At 46.2% G+C, this 17,513-nt stretch overlaps 1 protein-coding gene across 6 annotated transcripts in view; it reads right to left on the bottom strand.

Annotated features, from left to right (window-relative positions):
- The window catches only part of LMAN2L (lectin, mannose binding 2 like), a 35,366-nt gene extending 20,444 nt beyond the window's left edge, over positions 1-14,922 (bottom strand). For 3 of the 6 annotated variants that reach the window (XM_027767502.1, XM_014583442.2, XM_014583441.2), the window contains exons 1-5: positions 14,699-14,921; positions 12,299-12,417; positions 8,496-8,525; positions 7,322-7,409; positions 6,451-6,533 (exon numbers count right to left, since the gene is read on the bottom strand). In XM_027767502.1, coding sequence (XP_027623303.1) covers positions 6,451-6,533; positions 7,322-7,409; positions 8,496-8,525; positions 12,299-12,417; positions 14,699-14,885 — 507 coding nt within the window. In that variant the 5' untranslated portion in view covers positions 14,886-14,921. Of the gene's footprint in view, positions 1-6,450; positions 6,534-7,321; positions 7,410-7,536; positions 7,620-8,407; positions 8,527-12,298; positions 12,418-14,698 lie in introns of those variants that run through there. The other 3 variants (XM_027767501.1, XM_006166564.3, XM_027767503.1) reach the window with 3 other exon arrangements.
- Between the last annotated feature and the right edge of the window lie 2,591 nt (positions 14,923-17,513).

The raw sequence follows: 17,513 nt of genomic DNA on the forward strand, positions 1-17,513 counted from the left end.
ATTTCTCACTTTCTGTCTCTCTGTCTCTCTCTGTCTGTCTGGCAAGCGCACGTGCCCTATAGTGAAAACCTCCCAAAAAAAAAAAAAAAAATCAATTGAGAGCCAGCAGGTGGCATGGAGGTTAAGGTGGCTGATTGCACATGGCCAACTTTGCTGTTCAAGTCCTGGACTTGCAGCTTGAAAATCAAGCCAGGCAAATGTATGTGCAAGTCCAAAATCCTAAGAGGAAAATGGAAGAGAAGGGATTGCAGCATAGCTACTCTCCCTGGGAAGTGATTTCTCCCTTCTCTCCTTTTCCAGTGAGCACATGTGCCTTATAGCAAGACAAAAAACTAAAAATAAATAAATAAATAAAAGAAAAAGATATTTCTGGGCTGTCAATTCTATTCTGTGATATGTTTATCCTCATGCCAGTAGCATGCAGTCTTCTTTTATTTTTTAAGTTTTGCTATAGGGTGCATACACTCACCGGGAGAGAGAAAAGGAGAGTAAGAAATCGCCCTCCCACTCCCCCCGGGAGATGGCCATACCGCAATTCCTTTTTCTCCATTGTCTTCTTCTTGGGATCTGGGGTACACACATACTCTCTGTGTGTATTTTGTTTTGTATTATTTTTAGAGAATTATTTTATTTAATTTTATTTATTTTAATTTGACCAGAGAGAGACAGAAAGAGCAAGAGAAGGAAAGTGAGAAAACAAGCCACCAGGTCCAGGACTCAAACCACGGTCAGCCATGTGGGAGTCCACTGCCCTTAACCACCACGCCACCTGCCGCCACCCCGTGTTTTACGCCATCAGGTCTGGAACCTGAACCATGTAGTCAGTCATGTGGGATCCAGCCACCTTAACCGCTACGACGCTGGCTGGCCGCTCACTATCTTTATTACTGAGGTTTCGCGGGTTGGTTTGTTTTTTTGTGTTTGTCAGACAGAGAGAAAATGACAGAGAAAAAAGTACCTCTCAGTGAGTGAATGCATAAAATGATAATAATAAATTAACTTAAAAGCAAAAAAGAAAGAAAGAAAGCACCTCTCATAAAATGTGGTCATGCTACAATCCTTTCTCTTCTCTTCTTCCATCCGTTCAGGATTTGGGGCATGCACACACATGTGCTTGCATGTTTTTCAAGCTGCTGGGGCTGAGATTCAAACTGTGGTCGGCCATGTGAGATCCAGCTCCCTTAACCACTGTGCCGCAGACTGGCCCTAAAATAATTTTTAAATTAGGAAGTGTGAGCTCTCCAACTTCACTCTTCTTTTCAAGATTATTTTTTTCTTTCTTTTTATTATTTATTTAGTTAGTTTTATTTAGTTTTTTAGTGAGGTACAGAGTGGGTGTGTAGGGTGGATGTGAGATGTAAGGGGAGGAAACATTTGAGAGATGGAAAAACATAAAGTCTGTTAAAAATATATACATACTGCATATATTGGGATGGGAACAAGATCATTTTTCAAGGCTATTTTTAGTCCACTAATTTTCCACATGGATTTTAGGATCAGCTTATCCATTTCTGCAGAAATGCCGGTTAAACTGTGGGGACTATTGCCATTTAAATGTCTTCCCATTTACCTAGGTCTTCTTTAATTTCTTTCAATGATATTTTGTAATTGTCATTATTCTTTTTCTTAGAATTTCTAAGTAATTGTTTAAAAGAATTACTTCATTTTATTTATTCTTCTTTTTAATTTGCTATTGGGCACACACATTCACCAGAGAGAGAGAAACAGAGAGAGGAAAAGTGAGAAAGCAAGCCAACAGATCTGGGACTCAAATAACCACCACGTGACCTGCTGGCCCTGGTAATTTCTTTATTTTTTTACTCCTTTTTTTAAGAATTATTTTTTATTTAACTTTATTTATTTATTTATTTTTAATCTGACCAGAGAGGAACAGAGTGAGAGAGAGATTGGGGGGGGGTGAGAAAGCAATCTGCCAGGTCCAGGACTTGAACTGTGGTCAGCCATGTGGGAGTCCAGCGCCCTTAAAACACCATGCCACCTGCTAGCCCCTTAATAATAGTGTTTTCTTAATTTTATTTTTGGACTATTCATTGCCAAGTATATAGATATAAAAATGGGGCCAGCTGGTGACCTGGTGGTTAAGGCAGCTGGATCCTACATAGCTGACTACAATCGAGTCCCAGACCCAGCAGCCTGAGAAACTCACTGGCTACTGCGTACACCCAAGATCCCAAAAGGAGGAAGAAATGAAGAGGGGATTGTGGTATGACCACCCCTACAAGGGTACTTTCTCGCTTTCTTTCTCCAGCAAGCGCAGAGCCCTCTGTCAAAACTAAAAATATCTATCTATCTATTCATATCAAGATAGATAGATAAAGATCTTACTATTTTCTGATTTATCTTTTGTGTGTAGATTCTTTAGAATTTTTTATATCCTAGAGACCAGCGGGTGGTGTGGTGGTTAACATGCTGGACACTCCCACATGGCCAACCATGGTTCAAGTCCTGGACCTGGTGGCTTGCTTTCTCATCTCTCTCTCTCTCTGTCTCTCTCTGGTCAAATTAAAATAAATGAATAAATAAAATTTTTTTAAAAAGAATTTTTTATATCCTGTCATCCACAAATAGAAATGGTTTTACTTCTTCCTTCCTAATCTAGATGGCTTTTATGTCATTTTCCCATCTTACTACCTTAGCTAGAATCTCTAGTACAATGTTGAACAGGAATAGCAAAAACAGATATCCTTGTCATAATCTTAAGAGGAAACATTCAGTCTTTTTCCAGTAAGTAGGTTTTGTTTTTTTTTTACCAGAGGACATGTGCACTCAGCAGACAGAGAGAAAGAGAAAGCACGCCAAGTGCTGAATGGTCACACTACAATCCCTTCTCTTCCGTCTTTCCCTCCATTAGGGACTTGGGCACACACACACTCGCCCAGCACTTTTTTTAAGCTGCTGGGATTCAAACCATGTGCTCAGCCATGTGGGATCCAGCTGCCTTAACCACCAGGCCATCATAGAACTGGCCCTTCTTTTTTTTATTTTTTTTGGAGAGGTTTTTGCTATAGGGTGCATGCGCTTGCCAGAAAGACAGAGAGAGACAGAGAGATAGAAAGCGAGAAATCACCCCCCAGGGGGTATGGCCACACCGTAATCCCTTCTCCATTCTCCTCTCAGGATCTTGGGCACGCATGTACCGGTGCCTGGAGTGAGTTTAAGCCACCGGGTCTGGGACTCGAACCGCTGTCGGCTACATGGGAGTCCAGCAATATAGCCATCATGCTAACTGCTGGTCCCATCCCTTCTTTTTTTTAGAGAGAGATTTTTTGCTATAGGGCGCATGTGTTTGCCAGAGAGACAGAGAGATAGGAAGTAAGAAATCACCCCCTAGGGGAATGGCCATGCCACAATCCCTTCTCCTCCCTTCTTCTCTTGGGATCTTGGGCACGCATGCACAGGCGCCCAGCCTGAGTTTTAAGCTACTGGATCTAGGACTCAAACCACAATAGACTACATGAAAGTCTAGCAATGTAACCATTATGCCATCTGCTCATCCTGGAGCTGGCCCTTTTAAATAGTTTCTAAAATTTAGTTTTATAAGGAAACAAGGACCGGATATGGTTGGGGAGTTCTCAATTCATGATTCTTGTGACTCTCCTAGAGAGCTGTGAGAAGGTAAGGTGCCCTGACTGCACCTCAGACAGATGAGTTAAAGCCTCGGGCTAGGGCCTAGATGTCAGCACTTTTAAAACCTCTCCAGGCAACTGCAACATGCAGTTGGGGGGCGAGAAGCACAGCAGCAAGCCAGGAAACAAGTCCCAAGTTTTACACTCCGAAACTAGGTTTTTAGATTAACTTTTTTTTTTTTTTTGGGAGAGGTTTTTGCTATAGGGCACGTGCGCTCGCCAGAGAGACAAAGAGAGAGACAGAGAGACAGAAAGTGAGAAATCACCCCCCAGAAGGGATGGCCACACCACAATCCCTTCTCCTCCATTCTCCTCTCGGGATCTTGGGCACGCATGCACACACGCCCGGCGTGAGTTTAAGCCACTGGGTCCGGGACTTGAACCGTGGTCGACTACGTGAGAGTCCAGCAACATAGCCATTACGCTAACTGCTGGTCCCGGTTTTTAGATTAACTTTTTCCCCCTCTTACAAAATAAACCCATCAGTTCTACCAGCTCAAGTCACGATTACTACATCTTATGGTGCAGACGAAAGCTAAGGAGTCTGAACAATCTGCTTCTTGGAGAAATGGAGCGCCAGGTTTCAAGCTCTCACCAAGCCCTGAAGCCCATCACCTTTTATTCAGAAGCATCTCTACCTGCCACTATTTTCTCGGCCTGGCTACAGATCCGGCCATGATCCTCCCCTCATTAAAATCCTTCCTGTATGTACTGTCTTAGAATCAAGTCCAGACTCAACAGGCACACAGCCCTGCAGAACCAGGCCGTGCGCAGCAAGAATGAGCCATGCATTCAGGCAGCTCTAGTGCTGGTCTAAACGGCCAAACCACCAACCACTCAAACAGATACTGCGCAGTCTCAGTGGCTAGCTAACGTGCCAAACTGGGAACATTAATATTAAAGAAACACGAACAGCGGCTCCGGGGGTTGTGCACCACAGCAAGACTGCTGGCCTGGCCCTGCCTTTTTCCCAGCCTCATCTCTCTCCAGCCTCCCTTTATTTCCTAACTCATAGCCTCCTCTCTCAAATGCATTTCCTTCTGATGGAACATTGGCTCCTTAACCTGCAGACCTCAGCACTTCTTGGAAGAAGGCAGCCTCAGCACTGCCACCATCACTGCCCTGCTCCAGGTTAGACGCTCCATCTGTGTCCTCCAAAGGTCTGTAGGCATTCTCAGTGCTACTGAGTGCACGGACCATGTTGGCCTTGCTCACTAATTCCCAGGGTGTGGCACCCAGAAAGTACTTGATTTATGTGGAATAAAGAGGAGCCCAGATTAAGGCGTGACCTCGCCCATTGGGGATGCTTTCTTCTCCCTTTGTCTCTCTCTGGTAAATGGAAAAAAAAAAAGTAAAAGAAAGAAGCAGGGAGTGGGGACAGAAGGAGCGTGGAGCAACAGCTCCACCGACCAACAGCAAAAGGTAACGGCGCTAACTCGGGTTTCACTTCCCACCGCCTCTAAGGTGAAGCTCTGTGGGAAACGTTAACAGCCCCGAACTGGAGGGCTACATGGATGATAAGCATTTGACTATTTTTTGCAATTATTTTTATGAGTTTGAAATTTTTCATAGTAAGTCTTTGGGGGAGAAAAAAGTGGCCTGTGCCTCCATTCCTAATTCTGCTTTTGCTGCTAAATATCCTTGACTACAAGTATTCCTTCCTAAATATTCTCTTTTTTTATTATTTATTTATTTATTATTATTACCATTATTTTAATTTGCTGTAGGACACATGCAAGAGACAGAAAGAGAGGGGGAAAGTGAGAAAACAAGCTGCCGGGTCCAGGACTCAAATGATGGTCGTGTGTGTGGGAGCCCAGTGCCCTAACCACCATGCCACCTGCTGGTCCCCCTTGCTAGATAGTCTAGCAAAGGTACTCATTAGGTATCTTTAGATACAGGACACCCAGCCACAAACCACCATCATAATTTTCCTACCACACAGGGCAATGCCACAGAACAGAGAGCACACACCCGCTGCCAGTATAAGACGGTACTAAAGAATCCTTAGGTCAGCTAATAAAAAGCAAGATCTGCCGGGAACCAGCAGTTAGCGTAATGGCTATGTCGCTGGACTCCCACGTAGTCGACTGCAGTTCGCGTCCCGGACCCGGTGGCTTAAAACTCACGCCGGGCGCGTGTGCGTGCGTGCCCAAGATCCCGAGAGGAGAATGGAAGAGAAGGGATTGCAGCGTGACCATCCTCCCTGGGGGGTGATTTCTCGCTTTCTGTCTCTATGTCTCTCTCTGTCTGTCTGGCGAGTGCACACGTCCTATAGCAAAAACCTCTCCAAAAAAAAAAAAAAAAAGGCAAGATCTGCCAATAACTAGATACTGGGTTCCAACAATATGCTGGGAATCCATCAATTCCCTTTCACTTATAGTTTTTTCCAATAGGTGAGGAGAACTGCTGTCAGGTCTGAGAAGAAGGAAAAGATGCTGGCGAGGCTGAACAAGCTGCAGAAGAGAGCACGGGAAGTCAGGGGAACGACGTTGCATCAATTCAGCTTGCCCTGGTGCTGGCCTAGCAACCAAAGCACCGACCAGCCACGTGTGCTCCGTTCCTGTGACTACCTAACGTGTGCCAAGACAGAACGAGCCCCCGCTCATGATGGCTACTCCCAGTCCCACGCAACCATAAACAGCTCTCTCTAGAGAAAATACTGATGAGGACATCAACATTTCAGGTTCAGCAGAGGAAGAACCCCTCGCTTTCTAAGCCCTCTGTCCCTCGGACACGACACTCCTGAGGCAAAGAACTGTGCCGTGAGTGCTGCTGACTAAGCACTGACACTCGCCATTACCTCTTGCTGCTTCTCCTCATTGGGGTAGGTGTCTACAAATACTCCCAGCCCCACAAATTTGTCCATGTTTCCAAACACAGGCCCTAGAGAGAAAGAACAGAGGATGAACAGTGAAATCAAGCCAAGAGTCGATAAAGGAATAATATATCACTATGACGGAGGAAAAAGTGAAATTCAAATGACTCCTGGGCCACTCTTAAGATGAGAGAACATAGGCAAAAGCTCCCAGCAAAGTGCATGGCCTCTAACAAACACCCAGTAGCTGTTTGTTGTTGCAGGCAGGGGAAAGAGAGAAGGCAACCTTGTTTAGCACCATGGCAGCTCCCTGATCCAAACTGGTTGCTAAGGTGCCCCTACAGAATTCTGTTTCACTAACATTCAGTGAAGACTCTGCCCCCAAGAGAGAACTGAATTCCCAAAGTCCACTGCTTGTTGCAAAAGAGATCAGGTCAAATCGGGTTGAGCCCGTGATCTGCTTGGAGCAATGCTCCTGCACAACAAGGAAAAACAGAAAACTGTTTCCTCGACTCAGCAGTGCTGAGATCATTCGCTGTCCATGCCCAGAAGAAATCAGCTCACCCAGCTGCTGGTGTTCGGGAGAGCCAGTGCTTTTGCCCAGCCAATGGGCCAGGTGGTTTCACAGGGAAACTCAGAAAGAACTAAAAAACAAGAAATTGCCCCAGGATGAATCAAGCTCTTTGTTAGGACTCAGACCCCATTAGACAGATGAGAAACAGGCCAGTCTTCATCTATAGACATCAAGGGAGAGGGACAACTGCTGGCATTCTGGGGGAGGACCCTCCGCAAAAAGAGGGCATGTGAAAAAGCAGGCCTGTCATACCCACACGACACTGATCCAGGGTCCCAGTACCTGGTTGCATCCGATCCTTTGTGTACCAGATTGCCAAGCCATCCCCATGCAGATTCTTCTTCCCTTGGCCATGGATTTTAAAGTGCACCTGCAACTCCCATCAGCAGAGGAAGAACCCCTCGCTTTCTAAGCCCTCTGTCCCTCGGACACGACACTCCTGAGGCAAAGAACTGTGCCGTGAGTGCTGCTGACTAAGCACTGACACTCGCCATTACCTCTTGCTGCTTCTCCTCATTGGGGTAGGTGTCTACAAATACTCCCAGCCCCACAAATTTGTCCATGTTTCCAAACACAGGCCCTAGAGAGAAAGAACAGAGGATGAACAGTGAAATCAAGCCAAGAGTCGATAAAGGAATAATATATCACTATGACGGAGGAAAAAGTGAAATTCAAATGACTCCTGGGCCACTCTTAAGATGAGAGAACATAGGCAAAAGCTCCCAGCAAAGTGCATGGCCTCTAACAAACACCCAGTAGCTGTTTGTTGTTGCAGGCAGGGGAAAGAGAGAAGGCAACCTTGTTTAGCACCATGGCAGCTCCCTGATCCAAACTGGTTGCTAAGGTGCCCCTACAGAATTCTGTTTCACTAACATTCAGTGAAGACTCTGCCCCCAAGAGAGAACTGAATTCCCAAAGTCCACTGCTTGTTGCAAAAGAGATCAGGTCAAATCGGGTTGAGCCCGTGATCTGCTTGGAGCAATGCTCCTGCACAACAAGGAAAAACAGAAAACTGTTTCCTCGACTCAGCAGTGCTGAGATCATTCGCTGTCCATGCCCAGAAGAAATCAGCTCACCCAGCTGCTGGTGTTCGGGAGAGCCAGTGCTTTTGCCCAGCCAATGGGCCAGGTGGTTTCACAGGGAAACTCAGAAAGAACTAAAAAACAAGAAATTGCCCCAGGATGAATCAAGCTCTTTGTTAGGACTCAGACCCCATTAGACAGATGAGAAACAGGCCAGTCTTCATCTATAGACATCAAGGGAGAGGGACAACTGCTGGCATTCTGGGGGAGGACCCTCCGCAAAAAGAGGGCATGTGAAAAAGCAGGCCTGTCATACCCACACGACACTGATCCAGGGTCCCAGTACCTGGTTGCATCCGATCCTTTGTGTACCAGATTGCCAAGCCATCCCCATGCAGATTCTTCTTCCCTTGGCCATGGATTTTAAAGTGCACCTGCAACTCCCAGTCTCTCAGGAAACACGGCTAAAGGAAAAAGACATCGGGATCAATGAGGAGCATGAGATGCAAAACCTCTCAAGCCCTCAGCAGCAGTCTACAGACTTGGAAAACATAAATGCAGGCAACGCGAGGCTAAAGGTTAAAATCAAAATCTAAGACACACTAAGTATTCATATTATAAAATTTAATGGATAGAACCATTCAGCAGTTTAAAAGAGTAGATAGGAAAGCCTCCAGATTATCTTCAACCTCTCCCAATAGAAATAGGATAGCCCTCCAGAGTTGGAAAAGCCCAAGAGCATGCAAGGTTAGACAACTGTGAGCTTACATCCATGCAGCAGAGGTTCTGAGCCTCCAGAGTATAGAAAACTGAATTATACTCATTTGCAAAATTATACTTATTGTATGCTCTCTCACAGAAGAAAGATCAAAGCCGCTTTCATTGCAAAAGAATAAGGAAAGCTAAGTCATCATGCAAAGGTTTCCAGGAATAATTAGCAGATTCTATAAACAACTCTAATTAGCTATACTTGGCGCTCCGCCAGTTGGAGGGGTAAGCCAAAGTTCCCATGAGAAGGACATGTTGCAGCCCCCTAAACTCTCCTGCCAATGGCCAAGAAGCAAAAAATACACAAGGTGAGACCACCACTTCCACCACAGGGACAGCACGGTGGGAAAACATTAGGAGGTGGGCACTAATCAGACGATTTTCTTTTTTTGAACTGTGTGACAAAACTCTATAAAAAATGGAGAAGGAAGGCCAGATCTGTAGTGCAGCAGTAATATACAACTAAAGAGAAGCTGGATCCCACACGGCAACCATGGTCTGAATCTCCGGCCTGCTCGGCCTGAAACACGCCAGGCATGCACAGGAGTACACGGAATTTGACAGGCTGGGGGATGGGGCTCAAGATGTGACCAGACCCTGTGAAGGGTCCTCCTGTCTCTCAGCCTTTGTCCCCTCCCTTCTCTCTCTAAGAATGAAGTGGAGTGAAAAATAAAATGAAGAAGGAGGCAAGAGGATGGTTAAGTGTTCTCTACAGCAGAAGAGTTTCAAGAAGAAACCAGGAGTACTTGGTTTAGAGAGGCTCCATTGTGAAGAAAGACAGGAAGGAAGAACAGACCGACCGGCTGGGTTTAACCAAAGGTTCTCCAAATAGGATTGCTCTGACTCTTGAGTAACAATTTGCTCTGTCATTTTCAGTTTTCATTTTTAATACTGGGATATTTTCCAAAAGCATTAGTATTAGGAGTGCGCAGAATGAAAGAGGGCTGGCACTTCTGCATTCAACACGGAACCCTGAATCTCTAATAAATCACCGTCCTCTGATAAACCCAGTCCTGTTCTTGTTGTTGAGTTCTTATTATTTTTATTTTTTAAGAGAGATTTTTACAATAGGGCATGTATGTTCAAAAATTTTCCCCCAGGGAAGACAGCCACGCCACAATCCCTTCTCCTTCATTCTCCTCTCGGGATCTTGGGCATGCACGCACACGCACCTGGCATGAGTTTTATGTTGCCAGATTTGGGACTCGAACTGTGGTTCACTATGTAGGAGTCCAGTGACATAACCATTACATAATCTGCTGGCCTCTCGAGAGGGTTTTTTTGCTATAGGGTGCGTGTGCTTACCAGAGAGACAGACAGAAAATCAGAAATCACCACAAGGGGAGGGAAAATGGCCATGCCACAATCCCTTCTCTTCTGTTCTCTTGGGATTTTGGGCTGACATGCACACATGCCCAGCGTTGAGTTTTAAGTCACCGGGTCCACGACTTGAACTGTAGTCAACTACCTGGGTGTCCAGCAATGTAACCATCATGCCATCTGCTGGTTCCATCACTGGGTTCTTATCTCTTTGCTGTTTCATTTAGATTTCAGGGCAAGAGAGAAATTCAGGGGCAGGAAGCTACTGCAAGGCCAGCAAGTAGGTTTGAAATGCCCCTGGGAGGAGGCAAGGCTGGAGTTGCTCTCAGTGAGCCAAGAAGTGTCTGCCACTGGTTCCTGGCCTTCTGCAGCACAGTGTTATCAAGCTGTGCTCAGGGCCACGTTCAACAGAGGTTCTGAGAATTTGCTGCACTGGATTCATTTAAGGAGCTTGTAACAATCCCCATGGCCAATCCACACCCCATTCCAATTAGATCAGAATCTCGGGGCGGGGGGGGAGGCATCTACTCCAACAGACAACTAAATCTGAGAACCACTGCTCAAACATATATATGCTATTCAATAACTTGAACACGATTCATTCTAATAGCCAGATAGTTCATCTAATAGCCAGATAACAGAGAATACAGGTATAGAGAATGTGAATAAGCGCAGGAGAACTAGATCCTAGACCAGAATTTCTGCTAAAAGAGTTAAGTAGAGACAGAGAGCTAACAAGAGCAGCCCTGTAGGGACCAGCAATTAGCGTAATGGCTATGTGGCTGGACTTCCACGTAGTTGACCACGGTTCATGTCCCGGACCCGGTGGCTTAAAAACTCACACTGGGTGCGTGTGCGTGTGTGCGTGCCCAAGATCCCGAGAGGAGAATGGAGAAGGGATTGCGGCGTGGCCATCCCCCCTGGGGGGTGATTTCTCGCTTTCTGTCTGTCTGTCTGGCGAGTACACACGCCCCCCCACAAAAAAAAAAAACCCAAAAAAAAAAAAAAAAAAAAAAAAAAAACAAAGAGCAGCCCTGTGTCAAGCCTTGGATATAATCACTTAGTAACCTCTAAGAGCTCCACCAGTGATACAAGTATCATATAACAACACCACACCACATATTCTGCAACTATGTGAATGTTCAAAAGATTTTTCATTTCTACTGTCATATTCTCAAGACAACCTTGGGCAAGTAAAACAGGTATTCTGAAGCTCATCTGCAGATTGGCAAACTGAGGGGCTGCTGGGTCTGAGAAGGGCCAGATCTGGAACCCAAGTCTTTCAAGTGCCCTTTGCATGTTCTACCAGAACACGACTCTCTGTACTCTGCCCAAAATCGAGCTCAGAGCTGCAATCTGGGTTAAGGGGCCAGCCTGTGCAGACAGCACCTGTAGAATTCTCTGCCACAGAGGAAAAAAAACAGTCCTCTTTTCTGAGGCTCACTTATCTATGACTAATGAGCAAAAAGCCACGTGAAAGAAAGTTCTAGCTTTGTTTTGGGAGAAACCCAAGAGTATCAAAGGATGCCAAGGTCATTCCTAAAAGTAAAGCGGCAGTAAAAGATTTAGGAAGAGCCCTGAAAACCGAAAAGCAAGCATCATCTTACACTTATACAAAATCACAGTGCAGCCGCACCAGGAACACCGCGTTCACTTCTTGCCGCCATACCTCAAGAAAGACAAGGTGGCTAGAAAAGGTCTGGAGGACACGTAAAATGACCAACGGCTCAGAGTGGCTTTCCCAGGAAAATCAAATTTAAAATAATACTTTTCAAACTCAAATAACAGAGGAGGGATTCTGGGATAAAGTCTGAGATACATTTAAAGGCGTCTTCTACTTTACAAAGTAGAACGAACAGCAGTTCAGTTATTAAACCCCAAGAAGTTATATTCTTAGGTCAATCAGGAACTAAAGACATTTCAGAAAACAGATTTAAAGTCAATTCTTTTCAACAATTAGGGCAAAAGAGAGCATTTCCCTAAATAACTGATTCTTTATTTAAAGGTCATAGTAATCTCCTAAGTAAACATCCTTGATACCCATGGAAGGTGTAATACTGGGGACAGACACACAATTAAGTCAATATGTCACCGCTAAACTTTTTATGACTTTCTAGGTCACCAAGACAGAAGGGAGAAAGATTCTTACCACCCGGTTCCACAAGGCACCCTGTTTACTCTGCATGTCTGGGGTAAGGCGGATATACTGGGTCATCACCATGGCATTGCCCATCAGATTCCACAGTGAGGAACTACCTGTGCCCACACCTACGGGGAAGAAGCAGATTAGTTAACAGGTTTCAACACCAACTCATTAGGAAAACCACCTCAGGGAACCAGCAGATGGCATAATGGTACTGCCACATAGTCCACTGCGGTTTGAGTCCCAGACCCGAAGGGTTAAAACTCGCACCGGGTGTATGTGTGTGTGTGTGCTCAAAATCCTAAGAGAATGGAAGATTCTGGCCTGGTCATCCCCCCTGGGGAAATGATTTCTCACTTTCGCTCTGTCTCTCCAGCAAGCACACTAGAATGCTGTTTTACTGGTTTGATAGCAGTCCAAATAACTCCTTGTAATTTTTTTTTTTTGAGAGGTTTTTGCTATAGGGTGCGTGCACTCGCCAGAAAGACAGAGAGAGACAGAGACAGAAAGCGAGAAATCACCCCCCGAGGGTATGGCCACGCAACAATCCCTTCTCCTCCATTCTCCCGTTGGGATCTTGGGCACGCACGCACACGTGCCCGGCGTGAGTTTAAGCCGCCGGGTCCGGGACTTGAACCATGGTCAACTACATGGGGGTCCAGCGACATAGCCATTACGCTAACTGCTGGTCCCACTCCTTGTAATTTTTGAAGATGATACACCATCTGGAAAACTATCATGACGGATGTTTCTGAATATAGCTGGTCTTACATGTCTGCAGTCATCAAAGATTATTAAATTGTACAAAAACATTAAAGTGGCCTGGTTTTACAAAAAAGAGAGAGAGAGACCAGCAAATAGAGTAAGGGTTACATTGCTGGACTCCCATGCAGTCTACCATGGTTCGGGTCCCGGAACTGGCAGCTTGAATATCATGCTGGGTGCGTGTGTGCGTGCCCAAGATCCTGAAAGAATGGAGAGAAGGGATTGTGGTATGGCCATCCCCCACAGACCCCCGGGGAGACGGGCGGGCAGGGGTGATGATTTCTCACTTTCTGACTCTCTGGAAAGGGCACAAGCCCTATAGCAAAAATCTCTTTTAAAAAAAAGGAAAGCCACCTCAGAGATTTCAAAAGCTGAAGGCATCTCTTTTCTCCCCTTTCATATCATTCAATCTCCTAGCACTCATACATTTTAAACCCTGACCACTCTTACAGCTCTCTTTCACGAGGCCCTCTCGGGTGAAGACCTCCAAGTCCATCAGAGCTACCACTTCCTATACACCACAACTACCACAGCTCAGATCTTTTCTTTTCATTTTATATGTGAGTAAACTTTCAACATCATGAAAGAAAAGAACTGCCCCAGTTACACCAAAAAGGTTCACCTTTAGGCCTCTGGAGCTTTAGCGCATTGTTTCTTTAAAGGATCCTTCAAATGCAAGTGCGAACCTACTCCTCCCTGTATCCTCAGACAATAAACTCCTCAAGCATTTAAAACTCTGGGGCCAGCAGGTGGTGTGGAGTCAAGGCCTTGGAGCCCAGCGGTTTGAGCCCTGGACCCAGTGGCTTGAAGGGGTGCGTGTGCATGCCCAAAATCCCTAGAGGAGACTGGAGAGAGGGTTGCCTGTGGTTGATTCCCCCGGGAGGTGATTTCTCACTGTCCCTCCCTCACTTTCCTCTCTCTGGCAAGGGCAGGGCCCTATAGCAACAACAAAAAAACCCTCTGTCTGTGTAACCCCTAACGGTAGGGAGTTACAGCAGAGGAGTTCTCAATGCCTCTGCAGAGTAAACGACTACCCTTAGTAACAGTGTTTACTTTCCTGTACTTTGAGTTATTTGTTTGCACTCCCCCATCCGAGTCTCAGTGGGAAACAGACTTGTAGTAAAGTTCTCCTCTTTGTAGCTAATATGTCAGTTTTTCTGGTCCACAGTTGTGCTTGGGGCCTATGAACCCTAGACAGAGCAAAACTATCCAGCCTCCTTGGTATTAGGTTTTGAAGCTCCTGTCATGGAGAAAATCCGATATTCTAACAGGCAACAAAATGTTACCTTCTTACTCCCGCCAAACTCATTGCCAGCGGTCCTCAATGACTCCTCACCATTCTGTTCCCTTCTTTCCCACACCCCAGTCCAACTCCGAGCTCCCCGTAAACTGCCCCCGCCAGGATTAGCGGCATCCCAAAGCCCACCCTCAACCTGCTAGAAACTTCCAGCGCAGGGGATGGTGGGGGCGACCCCTGTCTTTGGACCTGTGGCTCCCTAAAGCGGCATAGTCCCCGAGATTCCCAGCCACCGGCGGCAGTTTCCTCGGGGCCAGGGAGCCTGTCGCAGCCCCCGCCTGCACGGATGAACTCAGGTCCCGAAGCCCAACCCCTGCAAGACCACCTCGCCCCGGGCGCCTCACCCTGATAGGGCTTCGACAGCGAGTGCTCCCGTTTCAGGTACTCGAACGTTTGACCCGCCCCGACTTGCCGAGGTCCCTGCCCAGACCCCAACAAAAGGAGAAGCAGCAATATCTTTGACCCATTCCGAGCTGACAAACGCCGCCGCCACCGCTGCCACCACCTAGAGTGTCCCAGAGTCGCCGCCATGTTTCCCACCGCCGTCCCTTCATCTAAAGCCCGCCCTATCGCTCAGCCCATTGGGCCTTGGAACCATCTGCCCTGAATACCATTGGGTCTTGTCAAATCCCCGCCCCCGCAGGTGAGCATCTTGCCAATTGGCTGGTTTTGGTATCAGTTGCCTTGCCAACTCGGGGAAGGGGCGTGGCCGGGTGCCCGAACTCCCTAATTTGCTTTTGTCCTATGCTTTACTAGGCCTGCTGGGATACATAGTGATTTCCATTTTGTTTTTACGGTCTAGAGTAAATTTAAAGACTTGAAATGTTGCTTCCGGTCCCAAGTAAACCTTCCACGCTTTTGGCCATGGTACCCGGCTGCGTGGAGCTATCAGTCAAGAGAATATATCAAGATCTTTTAGAATATCTGGAGCTCACAAACCAAAATTCCTTAATAAACTGCTCTGGCAAAATAACATTCGTGTAATACCAAAAAGGTTTTGAGGCATTTATGCAAAGTACTAGCATATTGTTCTTATCGTACTGATTTGAAAGATAATGCTCAGCCATGTCCAATAAAATATCTTGAAGTATTGTGCATAAAAAAAAAAGTGAGAATATAGAACTGAAAGAAGTAACAGACAAAATCCACAAAGTAGTTGGAAATTTTAAAATTTATAAAAGACAACACTATGGACCAACTTGGCCTGATAACATTTATAGAAACTCCACCTACAACAGCAGAATACACGTTCTCTAGCCATCCTCCACGTTGCCACCAAAGTGACCTAAACCATCAAACCATGGTTACTGTCAAAGTTAAGATTGGTAAACCTTATCATCACTGGGTTTTGTTTGTTTGCTTGTTTTAAAGAGAGATTTTTTTATATAGGGCACATGCACTTACTGGAGAGACAGAGAGGGACAGAGACACAGCCAGCCAGAAATCACCCCCCAAGGGGGATGGCCATGCTACAATCCCTTCTACTCCATTCTCTTCGCCGGATCCTGGGCATGCACACACACACACCTGGTGTGAGTTTAACCACTGAGTCTGGGATTCGAACCATGGTGGACTGTGGGAGTCCAGTGACCTAACCATTACTGCGTTTGCTGGTCTCAAACCTCATCATCATTGTAAACAAGGCCCTTGATAACTGGCCATTCCCTGAGCAGTGAGGGTCCTCACCTTGGTTCATAAGCTCTCTGCTGTCTGGCCCTGGCCCTCTCCTGGCCTTACTGCCCGAAGCTCCCTTCCTCTGTCTGTTACAGCTTCCTCTCTTCTTCTCTTTGCCAGCCCACCTTTTTTTTTTTTTTTTTTTTTCTGAGAGAGAGATTTTTATTGCTATAGGGTGTGTACACTCACTGGGGAGACAGAAAGTGAGGAATTACCTCCCCAGGGGGATGTCCACACCACAATCCCCTCTCCTCCATTCTCCTTTTAGGATTTTGGGTATGCACATACACATGCTCGGTGTGAGTTCTAAGCCTCCAGGTCCAAGACTCAAACCAAGGTCAGCTGAGTGGAAGTCCAGCAACATAATCATTATGCCACCTGCTCTATGCCACCTGCTCGTCCCACCAGCCCACTTTCTTCTGGAGACCTTCCCAGACACGCTCAGGCCAGAGTAGTTGTTCCTCTCTAAGGTCTCAATAGGTTTACACTTTTTTTTTTTTTTTAGAGGTTTTTCCTATCGGGCAAGTTGTACACTCGCCAGAAAGACAGAGAGATACAGAGAGACAGAAAGCGAGAAATCACCCCCCGGGGAGGACGGCCACACCACAATTCCTTCTCCTCCATTCTCCTCTCCAGATCTTGAGCACGCACGCGCCTGGCGTTAGTTTATGCCTCCGGGTCTGGGACTCGAACTGCAATCGACTACATGGGAGTCCAGCGACATAGCCATTACGCTAACTGCTGGTCCCCCAGGTTTACACATCTTATAGAGCACTTGACAGATCTGGGGCTATGTCTTCTCAATAGCTTGAACCAGTGTTAACTCTATCTTTTCTGAGCAAAATTATTATTTAATAAGAGAAACCTGAATATGAGCCTGCTTTACAGGGGATCAACTTTTAAAAAGTAAAATGGCCGGGCCAGCAGGTGGTATAGTGGGTAAGGGGCTGGACTCCCATGTGGCCAACTGTGGTTTGACCTGGCAGCTTGAAAAGTACTCCATGAACATGTGCATGCTTGCCCAAAATTCCAGGGGGAGAAAGGAAGAGAAGGGATTGCAGAATGGCCATCCCCCGGGGGATGATTTTTCACTTTCCCTTTTACTATCTCTCCAGCAAGTGCATGCACCCTATGGCAAAACCTTAACACACACACAAATTGTCACAGCCATTGATCTTTTACACACTCCACATGAAGCAGAGGCATGGTGATAAGAAGTTAGGAATTGCAGTTAATCTACTCATGTCATACCCAGCTTTAAAATCATTCATGGCTCCTAATTACCACAGGATAAAATCCAAACTCCTTAGTGTAGCACTCGAGGCCCCTCACACCTGACTGAAATCAGGCTGTACACATGTCCATTATAATGTGTGTCACCAGAATTATGCGCTTAATTAGCAGGTTACATGTTTGTCTCCCCAGCAAGGCTGGGAGCTCCTGGACCACAGGAAGTTGGTTTACTCATTTCCTCTCCCAGGCCCC

The sequence above is a fragment of the Tupaia chinensis genome, unplaced genomic scaffold, assembly GCF_000334495.1.
Source record: "Tupaia chinensis unplaced genomic scaffold, TupChi_1.0 Scaffold144276_1, whole genome shotgun sequence".
Classification (NCBI taxonomy): domain Eukaryota; kingdom Metazoa; phylum Chordata; class Mammalia; order Scandentia; family Tupaiidae; genus Tupaia; species Tupaia belangeri.